Genomic DNA, 14,919 nt, shown 5'->3' on the forward strand with positions numbered 1-14,919 from the left:
TAACAATATTTTTAAATTTGTTGGTAAAAATCTGGTTTATTCGAAGCGAAATTGGGAAAAAGTCTTTATTTGAAATAGATAAGCAATTTAATATAAGTAAGTCGATTTTGCAGAGACATGTAACAAGATCAATGAAATCTCAAGGTGGACAAAAATGTCTAAGTAATACATAATAAAATATTTAATATTTGTTCAGAGTGGGGGTATTCATCTGATTAATCCATGGAATAACCGACACACCTAATCTCTTAACCCAGATAGAAATATCAGCACTGTTGATTGCACCTATAATTGAGGTGATGTCTGCCATGTACTTTTGTCAGTTTTTCAATTTTTTTTATTGATAATCACTTTGTTGGTGCAACTAAATAAATAAATAAATTAAAACTATATATAAAATAAAAGTAGGAAATTTCTCATTTCGTCCCAATTAACCGCAAATAGTGATTACACCTATTTTTGCATTTTTTGCTTAAACTGGAATGCTAGTTGCATAATTTTAAATTAGACAACAAAGATGCCCCCAAGACTCAATCATTTTGATCCTGATATAGCATTATATACATCAACAACTACCTTAAAATTGCTCATAAAGTTGGAATTTGTCCCTAATCGCCCCATTTTACGGTATAAACTTATAATTCCAATTAATTATAGTCGAATTTCGACTACTGCGGGACCTCTAGTACAATATAATACATATAATAAATATTACACCCTAAAATGAATAGCCCTGCGTGTAGCAGCACTGGAGCACACGGGTCGTGGCGCGTAATGGTATTCTAAGGGTAGTTTGATTAACTGAACTGAATCACGCGTGAGGGACCCCCGGGGCTCCGGATTCTGTACTGCACAACTGCGGTCTAAATAATAAATATGTTATTTTGCAAATGTGTTGTTTTTTTCTTTTAATTCATAACATCGGTATCGATTTTTTTCCTACTTATGCCTTTTTTCTCCTGCCTAGCCTTGAGAGGCTATTTCAGCTTACCCTAGCGTGTGTAAGTGAGCTCACGGGGCTCAAACCGGAGAGTTGCTAACACTGGCCCTAGCAAGAGCAGTGCTTCGCAGAATCTACCACCGGATCGGAAACGCGACCCACTGAGAAGATCCGGCGAGAAACTCAATGGGCTGTGTCTGTGGGTTAATTCGCTCGTCGAGCCCTTCGTCGCAAGCGACGGGTTCGACGACGACGGTGACCGGTGCTTGAGGTGCCTAAAAGCACCGTTAATGGATCGGGAGGATCTGTAATGACGTGCTTTGGGCGACGTCGACGATTTACCATTCGGTCTACAGGGTCGGGTATGTAGTTTCGGTATCGATACTCTGCTTGTGTACCGTGTGCCATGGGTCGTGCTCTGCGGAGTGTGTACCGCGGCGCCGGCCCCGCTGGGTAAATCCCCGGTGCGATACAGAGACGTGGCTCCCGCGTACCACCCGGTACTGGAATTAACCCACCTCCACTATTTTCCCCGAGCGCTATATGACATGTCTTTCTTCAAATGAGGTTTGCGGAGAGTAGGTAATGACTTGACTGTGTCGCTGGCATTCATGTTATTTTTTAAATGGCTTAGATGGGTGAACGAGCTCACAGCCCATCTGGTGTTAAATGGTTACTGGAGCCCATAGACATCTACAACGCAAATGCGCCATACACCTTGAGATATATTCTAGTCTCAGTATGGTTACACCGGCTGCCCCGCCCTTCAAGTTGAAACGCATTACTGCTTCACGGCAGAAATAGGCGGGGCGGTGGTACCTACCCGTGCGGACTCGCAAGAGGTCCTGCCACTAGTAGTAGTAGTATGTACACAAGCGACATCACACGGGACGTATGCTGGTCTGGCTACAGTAATTAAATGTGCGCACTAACTAGATTTTGTCCTTGTTTTAAAATATATTTTATGTCAATTAAAAGAAATATCTTAGAAAAAATATTGTTTATTTACAAAATTATCTTACAGATGTTTATATGCATGTACTACACAGGGAGTCCCACAACGACTGTCTCAAGCCAAACCGTGGCCACACTATGAATAATGTACATAGTTCATGTTAATAATGTTAAAAATTCTAAGTCGCAATTTTAACTGTTTGATGACGGCCCTGAGTCAATATAACAAAAGTCGTTAGGTCGCTTATACAGTTAAGCACATCAGATCGAGATAGACAATAGCAATTCGTTGAACTCATTACACAAGGCTCAAATTTTTTATGCATATTTCAATCATATTCCGGTGAATGATTTTAAATTTCACTTTAATTGCAAAGACAAAAAATCTGTTTGATATGTGGACACAGCGGGGGCGGACTAGCGGCGCCGGCGGAGCGTTGCTGTGCCTCGACCGGCTGCCGTCGCGTGTGTTGTCTCGCTCTATCAGGCCGCCCGCGTTGTACAGACCGCGTTGTACAGACCGCGTTGTACGGGTTGGGTTTATTACAATATTTGTTTTCACTCATTAGATCTTTAATCTTTGTGCGGAGAAGTAGGCAGCGGCTTGGCTTTGCCCCTGGCATTGCTGAAGTTCATGGGGGCGACGGTAACCACTCGCCATCAAGTGGACTGTACGCACTCATCTGCCTATACTGGCAATAAAATAAAATAAATGAAAAACGTTTGTTTAACAGACATGTCTTTTTGACATAAGTGTTTCAAGTTGTTCAGGCAAACAATAAAAATTAAACTTATTTTTTTAGTAGCAATTATACTTATGTAGAATACAATTGAAGGGTTGGCAGGAGAATAGTTCGTTATGTTCAAGTACGTTTTATTCCGAAACTATTTTATTTGCTAAAAGTGACAGCAGGCGCGTGCTGCGGCCCGGTGGCGACACTAGCTGTTCTTGGAGTAGCGCTTCCAGAACTTCTTGACGTCGTCGTGTCCGGCCCGGGTCACCACCATGGTCCGCGCGCGCTCGTGCTGCCAGCTCAGCACCCCGGCCGCGCGGGCGTGGTCCCGCAGCACCACGAAGTCGGCCTGCGGGGCGCGGGGTAGGCATGTACTCATCTAGAACGAGCTTGTGCGTGCTATCGGCGCAGATGAGCAGCCACACAACGCGCCACAGTACCTGCGACAGGAACTGGTTGTAGACGACCCCCTCCGTGTAGACGCAGCGGTTCCTCTCGGACTCCCACAGGCGGATCTGGTCCACCACGGTGGGGGCAGCATCGACGCCGACCGGATGCCGCCCGTCTCTGACTTCAGCATCTGGGTGGAGACGGAGCGGCCGTGACGTCACTGCAGCAGACGCGGCGGTGACGTCACGGGCGCAGTGCGCTCGGTACCTGCGGGTGCGCGTGCTGCTCCAGGTAGTGGATGATCTGCTCGGCCGTGATGCCGCCGCGCAGCGCCTGGCGGACGGACTCCCGGCTCACCACGCCCACCACCACGTTGGGGAACCTGCGGACGGCGGCACGGTCAGCGGGCGGGGGGGCGCGGGGGCGGCGGGGCGCGGGGGTGCGTCACCTGTAGATGAGCTCCGTGAAGAGGCCGAGCAGCGCGACCTGCAGGTCGGAGGAGGTGTAGCCGTACACGCGGTAGTTGGTCTCCAGCACGAGGTGTCCGCGCGCGCCGGCGGCGGCCTCCAGCGGCGCAGCGCAGCGCACGCGCAGGATGTTGAGCGCGAGGCGGGTGGGGTAGAAGCGGCCCGCCTTGCGCTGCGACACACGGCAGAGGTTGGGCCCGGTCCCCGCGCGCGGCGGACCCTGGTCGCCACTCGGACGTCCGGTGGCGGCCCGCCCACGGTTGCCCACAGACAGACACCGTTACAATGACATATAGTGTGGCGCGGGGCAGCTCCGCGACGCCCGAGTGGCGCGCAGATACCGACCTTCCTCTGGTAGACGAGGCCGAACTCCCGCAGGTGCTGCAGGAACACCAGCATGTTGTTGCTCATGCCCTCCGTGCTGTAGTCCTGCAGACGAGACGCGCGGCACTCTTTTATTTTATTCTTATATTAAAATAAAACAGACATCATATTTTTTATGATATTAAATGAGCGTTAAATTACAGAAAACCAATTTTTAATGAAATATTTTAATAAATATTAACTTGACCAATACATTTCTTTTATAAAATATGCTTGACCTCAAATGTCATCACGATTGAATTCATTGAAACAGATACTTAATAATTTTCCACATACCACATATACTCTGTGTCTTAAATATCTGTGCTCTGTGCTGTGTCTCTGTGCTGTCTCTGTGCTCTTTGTAAAGCTCAGATGTCAGTTTTATTACAGTCTTACTGATAATTTCAAAACACTTATATAATTTTAACTTTAAGCGTGAACACTTAGAACTTGTCCATCCCGCAGTATATTACACACATTACATATATTACATACAATCCGGACACATATTCAGAGATGTTGTATCGTATTGAACATTTTCAAATAATTATTAAGTGGATGGGAAAAGCCCTCGGGGGCGGTTCCCGATACGTTGGTTCGACCAAATCCGCACTGCTCTTGATCCCATACTTCACAACACCCTCCACTCCGCTAGAGACAAAAATAGGTGGAGAAAGGTCTTGCGAGCGAAGGTGATACAGAAAGGTGGTCACGATCCTCAGCAGTGAGGAATAAGACGCAAGGAGGAGGAGGATTAAAAAATAACTATAGTGTATATTTTAAAAGCACTTTGAATATATTTTTTAAATAGGTTGATATTTTTAAACAAAGTCCGATTTGTATAGGTGCTCGCGAGTTGTGGGCGTAATGAAGTCTGCTCTGACGGCACAGTCCCGCGCGTTCTAGTGTCAGTGTAACAGTGCGGGCCGCGGCCCCGGCTACTGGACCATTGAGCACGTCGGTAACGACATTGAGACAACAGACAGCGCGGGATAAGCCGTTCAAGTAGTTTGAATGGTTGTGTTGTTCCGGCGGACAGCGCGCAGACTCCGAGTGATAACGATACGGTACGTTAAGAACAGGGTTTTTGAAGTGAAAACTTTTTAGCATCGTTGTAATTCGAAAGTCGATGAAACTAAAAAGCGACATCTTTTGCTTACCTGTGCTTGTAGCCTTGGGAGGCTATTTCAGCTTCTCCTTGACGTTGTAGGTGAGCTCACGGGGCTCAAGCCGAAGTGTTGTTAACACTGGCCCTAGCAAGAGCAGTGCTTCGCAGAATCTACCACCGGATCGGAAACGCGTCCCACTGAGAAGATCCGGCGAGTCCGGCTGTGTCTATGAGTTAATTCACTCGTTGAGCCCTTCGTCGCAAGCGACGGGTTCAACGAGGACGGTGACCTGTGCTTGAGGTACCTAAAAGCACCGTTAATGGATCGGGAGCATCCAAAATGACGTATTTAGGGCGACTTCGACTATTTACTATTCGGTCTACAGGATCGGGTATATAGTTCCCAGCGGCCACGACAAGAGTTTTCATGTCGGGCCTTTAAAAAAGCGGCAGTAAAAAGAGACTGACACATAAATTCTTAAGATCGAATAATATTCATAAGATTTATATTATGGGTATAGTTCAGATTCATAAGATTTAAGGCATTGAAACGGATGGCAACAATTACGTTGTTGTTCTTGTCTATGAGCTCTGGCGACCAGCGGGCGGCCGTGAGCTCGTTCGTACATGTTAACAATAAAAATTGAACATAGGAAAAAATGATTATAGTCACCTTCCCCAGGGTGCTGAAGCTGAGCTGGTAGAGGAAGGCCAGGCACTCGGCGGCGCTGAGGCTGCGGCGCTCGGCCGTGTGCAGGTAGTGCTGCAGGAACAGCCACACCTGCGCACACACACGCGTCACACCCCGCCGCCCTGCGAGGGCTCATCGCTCAGACACTGAACCGACCTGCTTGGGTGTACTCAGGAGCAGAAACTGGAAGCCGGCGCGAGTGATGACGGCGGACCCGTCTTCTGCGTCCCTGAAACATTACACGACCCGGGTGACGTCACACACTAGGGACGGAGCGGCTTATTTTTAATCTATATATTAATACGTGAAACAAAAACTTTGCACCCCTTTTTACGAAAACTATGCGGACGAAGGAGTATGAAATTTCCCACACTTATAGAGAATATAAAGAAGGAATATAGATTTTATTTAGTATAATATATAGTATAATGTAATATATAGTATAATATAAACACATACACACGCATAAACACATACACACACGCACACACACACACATTCGCACGCACGCACACACACACTCTTTGTTTACTGTTAAAGTCTGTGGTCTAATCGAGAATAGATTAATATTATTTGTCTATATATAGTGTAGCCTCGGCAAAATATGTGATTAAAGAAGTAAATTTTTTGACAATAGAACCATAATAATATTACGGTTTTACATAACAATAAAACCGATATTATGTGCCGAGAAGGAAAACATACAGCATTGTATTATGAAGAAGCAGTGTGTACTTAGCTTAAATTCCTTGTCTATGTCCAACCATAGACAGTCAATTTAGTTCCATCTTTAGCCGCTAGGTGCTGCCAGCAAGTATAAAGGAAGCGCAGCCATCTTTGATCTTCATAGTCTTCACCAGGAAGAACTTCCTGCAATGCTGTATGTTTTCCTTCTCGGCACATAATATCGGTTTTATTGTTATGTAAAACCGTAATATTGATGTGCCTTTGGAAAACATACAGCATTGTATTATGAAGACGTGTTTGTTATCTGCTGGTGAAATTATTAAGCACAACGCTATGATGAAATAGGTAAAGCCATAATAAAATTATGAAGCGCAATGATAATGTTCATAATTTATATAATTATTAAATCGAAAAAACACAGTTGTTAACTTCCATGTTAATTCAATAATTAAAAAATATTTATAAGTTTGTAATAAACATTTTGTCTTGTATATACAAGAAAATGTATAAATTGTATAAATGATGTATATACATCATGTAGGAGCGAAATGTTTTGAAAAAAAAAAAATCGTGAGGATCTTTAGGAAGCTCTATTATTCGGCAATAATTATTGCAAACGTTTGTATGATTTGCAATTGCCTCTAGAAAGTATTTCGTCCATTGGTTCATTATCAATCCATCTCAGAGGCTACTGCTGATCTACAACTTCTTAGAGATGCGTTGATGCCATTACCTCGTAAGGTTGAACGAAGACCAGTTTCCAATTACAGTACGGGATGCCGCTTTTGTGACAACACACATAGTTAGAAAAAAGTCCTTACGAATCTTACTGGGCATGTCTTTAGTTTCATGTTTAGAAAGCACTTATGCAGATTATTGACGAAAATGGATTTCATTTAAATTTTAGACCCAAAGACTGGTACCAGAAAGATATTTTTCTCTGTTATCAAAGAAACTGTCTTTAGAAATGTTGAGCAAAGTAAGGTCGTTAACTCTGCGTCCAGTAGCCAGCAACATGGTTGTTGGTGTCCTTCAAGCTACATTGAGGCGTGATCTGGTGGCTGGGTTTGAAGAAAACCAATTTAGAACTATTCTCGGATCTCATGTGAATGAGACTACACTTAGTAAAATTGTAATAAGTAGTTGAGTTTTGTTTAGCTATTCCGATGGCTTTTTAGAATAGCGATTTTTATTAGAGAGCTTGAGAATGTTTGCTGTCCTACATGTATTTCGCCCACAGAAAGTCGACAGCGCTGCTTTATGATGCAGAAGGATTGTTTTATAGGCAAAATTTTATTTTTGGAGAAGAAGAAAGAATTTGGCAACATCTGCAGACTTAGGATCAATTTTAAAACTGTAGCACTATAAGCACCATCTTCTAGTTGCTGGTAAGTATGCTGACAAAGTGGATTGACACCAGCTAATTTTCAATAAATCTTCTGTGTAGACTAGTCTATTATTTGTACAACCTCCCCCCCCCCCCCCTTCTCTCTAAGCTTTCAGGGTTAATGTTTAACCTGTGGAGGAGGAAGGTTTTGGATTTCGTGCGAGTTATCTAGCGTTCGGGATCTGAGGGCTTGGAAACCCAAATGCTTTCGTTCAGTCTGGGAGCACTACCAGGTAGGTTCCCTAGACACTGTTGAAGTGAGTCAGTATTCTGGGGAGAAGGTTGAGGGGAGGAATTCTCCATGCTAGTTGCATCCTCTACGGTATGCTGAAGGTCCAATCTTGGTCGGCGAATGGGTTTATATCCGGATGACCCCACTTTCGAAAAACTTTTGTGGTCACTTGTGGTAAAAAGTGCCATTTCGCAGGTTGATTTCCTCGTGATAGCCTGTCGGCTACGATGTTGTATCTCCCCGAGAGATTATAAGCTGACAGTTATCTTGAACTTATCGCTTAGGTTTAAAAATCGAAAGGTCAACGCTAGTGAAATACTTTCAGATTCATTTTGATTGTCACTACAATTGCAAATAGCTCTTTTGTGGGTGAGCAGTTTCTGTTGTTGAGCTGACCATAGACAGGACGTTAATATTTTGTCTAATTGTAACCCCTACCCATGTCCGAAGCTTCCGTTGCCAGGAAATGGTTGGTTTTGTGTCTCGGCAATGTTTGACATGTGGCTCCGCGTCAGCACTGCATTTGTAACTCCTACATATGTCCGAAGCTTCCGTTGCCAGGAAATGGTTGGTTTTGTGCATCGGCAATGTCTGACATGTGACTCCGCGTCAGCACTGCATTTAATTGTTAACACATGCAGGATGGCCTGTTTTTTACGGGGGTGTTTTTTCTTGAAACTTCGCAAGAAAATTTGCAAGTTAGCATAGATTGATGTAATTCCGTCAGAGTTTGAGCTAGGATGTTGTTGACTGGCCACTTTATTTCTCGCAATTTTCCATCGAATCCCTAGGCATGTCATCTCTTGAACCAGTGTACTAATTGATTTTTTGTAAGGCTGACTTGGCAGCCCAAATAATCCAAGAGCTTTACAGCTTATGTGGCCTGAAGACTCAACTTGGACTTCTTTTGATGGACCAGGTGGGATTTGCGTAGGTGGGATAACACTCAACATCCCTTTGCACGCAATGTCTCCGCGACCGAGCATGCTATGCAAGCAAAAAAGGTGTATTTGTCTTCATGGACTGAGAAAAAGTCGCGTAGGTAGGTTAACATTTGACTTCCCTATGTACGTAAGGTCTTTGCGACCGAGCATGCTATGGGAGCAAAAACGTTTATTTGTCTTGGTGAAACAAGATCAAGTCGTGTAGGTAAGCTAGCACTTCGATTTTGCACGCAATGCCTCCGCGACCGAGCATGCTATGGAAGCAAAAAGGTGTATTTGTCTTCAAGGACCAAGAGAAAATCGCGTAGGTACGTTAACATTTGACTTCCCTATGTACGCAAGGTCTCCGCGACCGAGCATGCTATGGGAACAAAAACGTTTATTTGTCTTGGTGAAACAAGATTAAGTCGTGTAGGTAAGCTAGCACTCGACTTTGCACGCAATATCTATGCGACCGAGCGACCGAGCACCCTATATAATGGAAATTGACATGCCAGCCCAGATAATCCAAAAGCTTCACAGCTTCTGCAGCCTGAAGTTTCAACTTGGATTTGTTTTGGTCGACCAAAAGGAAGTCGTCTAGGAAGACTAGCACTCGAGTTCCTTTTGCACGCAAGGTCTCTGCGACCCAGCATGTTATGGAAGCAAAAAAGGTTAATCCAAAAGCTTCACAGCTTCTGCAGCCTGAAGTTTCAACTTGGATTTGTCTTGGTCGACCAAAAGGAAGTCGTAGACGTCTACCTAGAGGTAGACACTAGCACTCGAGTTCCCTTTGCACGCAAGGTCTCTGCGACCCGCATGTTATAGAAGCAAAAAGGTGTGGCTCTGAAGCCAGACCGAAGGGTAGGCATGTCATTTCATACTAACTCATAAGAAGATACCGATTCCTTCCTGAAGGTACTGATACTGGTACCTTGGTACTGATCCTCAAGAAGTATCGACGAAATTTTGCGACTAACACTAGAAAAATATTCCTGAGAAATGTTCAATTCTATCATCCAGTCCCCTGGGTGGAGAAAGTTTGGTACCGAGGTGTCCGAAAACAGTTAAGTGTTTTATTTTTACGACCTTGTTCAATTCTAGAGTTTTTTTTTTTTTTTTTTTTTTGTTTTTTTTTTTTTTGTTTTTGTTTTTACGGTATTTGGTAACCATACATGGTTTACAAATTATTACAATTTTGGTGGCACTCCTTGGTGCCTCCCGTCAGTGTCTTCAATTGCCCCCCTCTGGATTGTGCCAAATGTTACGGACTATGATTGTTTATAATGTTTGGCTTGCCTTTTGTACGAGGTCGTGACAAATAGGATTGTAGCCCTCCGAGGGACTGAATAGATTTCAATTTAGTATTATCAAACAAAAATTCCTCAATGAGTGGTGCGTTGGCAACAGGATATTTGTTAGAGACCACGGAAATTAAACTTTGACGTCTTATTTCTATCCATACGGCCCTTTTTTTCCGTATACAATTTAAAACGCTTTTACGGGTAACTTGTACGACGGAGACGATTTGCCAAAGTTTTCAGTAATTATGTTACAAAGATTATTAGTTTAAATCTGTTGTGTTTTTGTCAAAATTTCGGTATTGACGAGATCAATTTGTTTACAACAATTTTCGTTACATTCAATTGTTACACACAGTTGATGCATTATTAGATTGGCAACGTCACTGACCTGGTGGGATAACGGGCCGATTCGGAGATCGACCGTTACCTTTGAATCCCGTCGTTTCTTACGCAGAGACTCCTTTTGTTCTTTTTCGCTTGACGAGCTGTTCGAACGCAAGGCGTCTCCATCGCGTCTCGCCTGGACATCTTCCCTCTCGGAAATTATGGAGCTTGACTCAACATCACCTCCAACAGATGACGCGTGATTCATGGCGTCCGATGATAGGATTGGTAAATAATACTCGTAATGATTGCAAAATAACACTCATAGAAACACAAAATAAATATTTTTTGCAATTAATAAGAAGTCGAATAAATATTTGTGGACTTGCGACTTCACAGTACGAAAGTACACAACGCTATGAAGATCAAAGATGGCTGCGCTTCCTTTATACTTGCTGGCAGCACCTAGCGGCTAAAGATGGAACTAAATTGACTGTCTATGGTTGGACATAGACAAGGAATTTAAGCTAAGTACACACTGCTTCTTCATAATACAATGCTGTATGTTTTCCAAAGGCACATCAATGTTCAAACTTATAATTTAAATTAATAATTAAAGTCAATTTTCGATTTCTGTGGGCCGCTAGTATAATTTAATATTGTACTTTCTGGTGGTTTGTTCTCATATTCACCTCATGATCCACAGGAACCAACAACATTTGTAGCTCTCACGTGCTGGAGAAATATCTGCTAATGATGTTATCGATATGAGAGACAAGGTGCACCTGGTCATGAGGCCGGCGTGCAGCAGTATGCGGACGGCGTCGGCGCTGATGCCCTCGGTCTGCGCGCTGCCCACCATGTAGTGCAGCACGCACTCCCAGCGCTCCAGCGCGTACGCGTCCAGGAACGACACGTCCCGGGCCTTCCCGTCCGGCTCCAGCGACGACGACATGCTCCACGCCCTGCCTCTGCACCAACATCGACAAGCCTCAGTGTGACCACGCACGGCCTCCACCGCCGGAACTCTCTTCAACAGTTGCACGTCACTTTACATGGATATATCTTTGGGATAGCGTCGAGTGTCCTCCTTGGCCGGAAATGTAAAACTAGGGTAGTCTGATTTCACAGGGGGTGACCTGTACCTGCTCCTATACTTATTAAATTACAGGGGTGAATTGTACCTACTCTTGTACTAATAAAAAAAATACAAAAAGGATTTCAGTATTATCTAAGATTGCCGTGAGTTTTAGACAAGATTAAAACTATATTTTTTATCAATGAATTCAAACATTTTCTTTTCTAATTTTCGTGTTTGAATTGGATGAGTCAGTCAAAAATACTTACCCCCCAAGCAATGACACTTTGAGGTTCTTTTTAAACGACTGTGCGAGCATCCAGCCCGGCATGCCCCCCGGTATGGGGGCCTCCTGCCACACGGAGAGCTCTGACAGTGTAGTGCATGCTTTTGCTTGTTCTCTGAAAATTTAAGCAACGGTCTTAATCCATAATACTGTTTTAGTAATATGTACATACATATATGGTTATGTTGTTGTACTGCTATATAATTGTTATGCGGTCAAGCTGCACTGGCAGACCACGCGGTTGGCGCGGTCGACGACTAGGGCGCGTCTCCTGTATGCATAGTGCGAGTTTTTTAACGTTTTCGATAGAGTAAAAGTTAACCCAACTTTGTATGCGGTTGGAACAGCGCCCCTAGCGGCAAACGTAGGAAAACGATCCCATTCCATACAAATATGAGCTAACTTTTACGCTATCGAGAACGTTAAACAACTCGCACTAAGCACACTGTTCAATATTTTCCCTCTACAAACTACGTAATAAGTAAATGCAACATTTATAGTTTTCGTAAATTTACATTTAGTGTGTCGACAGTGAAATGCGAAGTCAGCTGGTTGTAACCCTGTATTTTGACGAGCAGTGCCTCGGGAGCAGACTGCCGACACAAGATTACATTTCACTAAATTAAAATAGTACTCTATCCTAAGCCTACATAATGATTGCAGAATTGCTTTATTTCCATCAAAGGACAAACTTATTCACTCCCTGTCTTCTAAAATTTGCGAATATGTTATGATTTGACCTTGAAATAAAACAATAATATTATGTTGATATTATCCAATGTCTACATTCTTGGAAAAAATTATAGGAATCCGAAACATAGTTTAATTTTTCCTGATATCGTTTTCAGTGGTCCTACTCAATATAATCAATGAATAGCATATCTAAATTTTTTTAAAATTGGTTCCGTTTTCCTTTGTTTTTTTTTTATAATTATAAGCTAAGCTGTAAATGAAAAACTGACCAATGTTGACTGCTTCATCATTAAGTGTGGTTTGATCTCAGATTTTAATTCTTTTTGTGATAGGAAAGAAGCTGCAAAAAGTGGCAGTAAACAGTACTTTTTGCCAAATACAATTAAGTAGCTGAGGTTAAATTTGGATAATGGGAAAATAGTATGGAGTCTACCAGGAAAAAGATACACTTAGTGCCACATTATTGAAAAAAGGTGTTTGGAAGGGGGTTAGTTGTAGTTTGACATATATGGGACATATCTCCATGGGATCACATTCATATATCAATGTACCGTTGACAATCAGTCACCCAACAGCAGTGCCACATTTAACTCAAATTTCAAGAGATTGTTAAAAAGCATTACAGAATGATTATTTATTTTTTATCTCCCAAATTTGTAGGGGAAGGCAGCATTCACTTCTTTTAATTCAACAACTTCAACAGCTTCAAGGGTTGGTTACTGTCATTTTGCACAAAAAAACTATATCCATATCTTATGAAAAGGAAAATCAGCACTACAATCTCTTTTGAAATTTGAGTTATATGGCACTGCTGTTGTTGGGTAACTGATTAGAATGTTATTTTTTTCCCTATCTATTCCCTGCTAGTTTGGGATATTCCAGCTACGCTCAGACAGCTAAGTGAACTCAGGGGCTCAAATCAAGACAATTTGCTAGCATTGGCCCTAGAAAGCAGTACTTCACAGAATCTGTCACCAGATGGGAGTCGTGACCTACTGAGAAGATGCGGTGAGAAATTCTGCAGGCTGTGTCTATGGCTTACTTTGGCTAACTCTTCGTCATAATCAACGAGTACGATGAGGAGGATGATGGATGCTTGAGAAGCCTAAAACCACTGGATACATACATATCTGTTTTTAATTTCAATTTTGTGAAGGTTGACATTCTTCACATACCACAGTGCTCTAATTCTCGCAACTCTTCTACACATCCATATAATTTTGTAGGACCATGTTTAGCCATGTTGAGTCAAACTATAGCTATTATCAACATTTACTTTAAGACCTTTTACTGTGTATTGTGATAACAAGTACATACTTGGCATATGTCTGCGAGACCCAGGATGTGACAACTGCCTGTGGGACTGGCTGCTCAACGAACAGCAAGCGGATTACGAAGTGACGTGCTAGCTCTGGTAATTCGCTGGAATTGAGTATTATACAATATTTTTATTCAATTCAAATATGATTACTAGTATTATCTTTTAAGTCATAGACAAATTAATTAAATAGTTGAACAATAAATCACTATGTACCTCTTATTGTATATTGTATATTCATTGGTGAATGATAAGAACTGATTTTTTTGTGCCTTTGATCGTATGACATATATACACGATACTCATTTGTAGTTATTATGTATGAAATAGCTCAGTTTTAGGAATATTTGGATGCGTTCCGTGCATTACCTCTAGCAGTCTTACTGCCTTACAGGTAAGGTTATGAATAGCGACTTACCGATACACAGCTAGACATATAGTGGGGTAATTGTAAAGAGTCTCTAGAAACTGCGGAGACCGCGACTTAAGATATTCGTGAAGATCTTTGCATTGTAGTGTAGGCGAAGGATTCAAATTTAAAGACTTCGATTTAGATGACTCTGTCATCGTTCTCGCTGTCTGATGTCTACCTATTAATTAGTTCTTAAATCTCTTTAATTCATAAGTTTCAGATTAAAATATCAAAGTAATCCAAATTCAAAACAACCCAAAACAAATTGAAATTTGACAACCACATTTCATGACTTCGTGACAGTTGACAGATTACTTTCCTCTAAGATCTGATTGCCATATTGAAAAAGTAAAATAACCATAGGGCTTACCATTTAGTTCGAATTACAGAAACTCGCAACACATGAGCTTACGGATCGTAGCGGTTACTGGTTACGGACAGTATATACTTCACGATGTATCTCGAGACATGAAGTCAAAATATCAATAATGTTGACTAATATTTTTGTTTAGTCATAAAACCGATAACACCTTTTCCACCATATTTTTCAACTCTTTGGTACAGATTTGGTATTTGGATTTGGCATTTAAATTACAGATCGCCTACTTAAAAGATATATATTTAA

General features: G+C 42.4%; 1 protein-coding gene and 1 long non-coding RNA gene across 2 annotated transcripts; one reads left to right on the plus strand and one right to left on the minus strand.

Moving 5' to 3' along the window:
- Positions 1 to 1,925: 1,925 nt before the first annotated feature.
- Positions 1,926 to 14,616, minus strand: mrn (general transcription factor IIH subunit 4 marionette). Its single transcript, XM_028182488.2, is given in 12 exon segments — positions 1,926 to 2,977; positions 3,069 to 3,157; positions 3,160 to 3,208; positions 3,286 to 3,400; positions 3,467 to 3,657; positions 3,831 to 3,914; positions 5,633 to 5,740; positions 5,807 to 5,879; positions 11,293 to 11,478; positions 11,855 to 11,986; positions 13,882 to 13,986; positions 14,301 to 14,616. Coding segments are annotated over 12 exon segments (1,425 nt in total). The 5' UTR covers positions 14,450 to 14,616; the 3' UTR covers positions 1,926 to 2,833.
- Positions 6,300 to 7,783, plus strand: LOC149500764 (uncharacterized). The gene is made up of 2 exons (XR_016324665.1): positions 6,300 to 6,682; positions 7,578 to 7,783. It is a non-coding gene; the product is annotated as an uncharacterized LOC149500764 (long non-coding RNA).
- Positions 14,617 to 14,919: the final 303 nt, after the last annotated feature.

This window comes from Bombyx mandarina, chromosome 19, assembly GCF_030267445.1.
Source record: "Bombyx mandarina strain Sakado chromosome 19, ASM3026744v2".
Taxonomy (NCBI): Eukaryota; Metazoa; Arthropoda; class Insecta; order Lepidoptera; family Bombycidae; genus Bombyx; species Bombyx mandarina.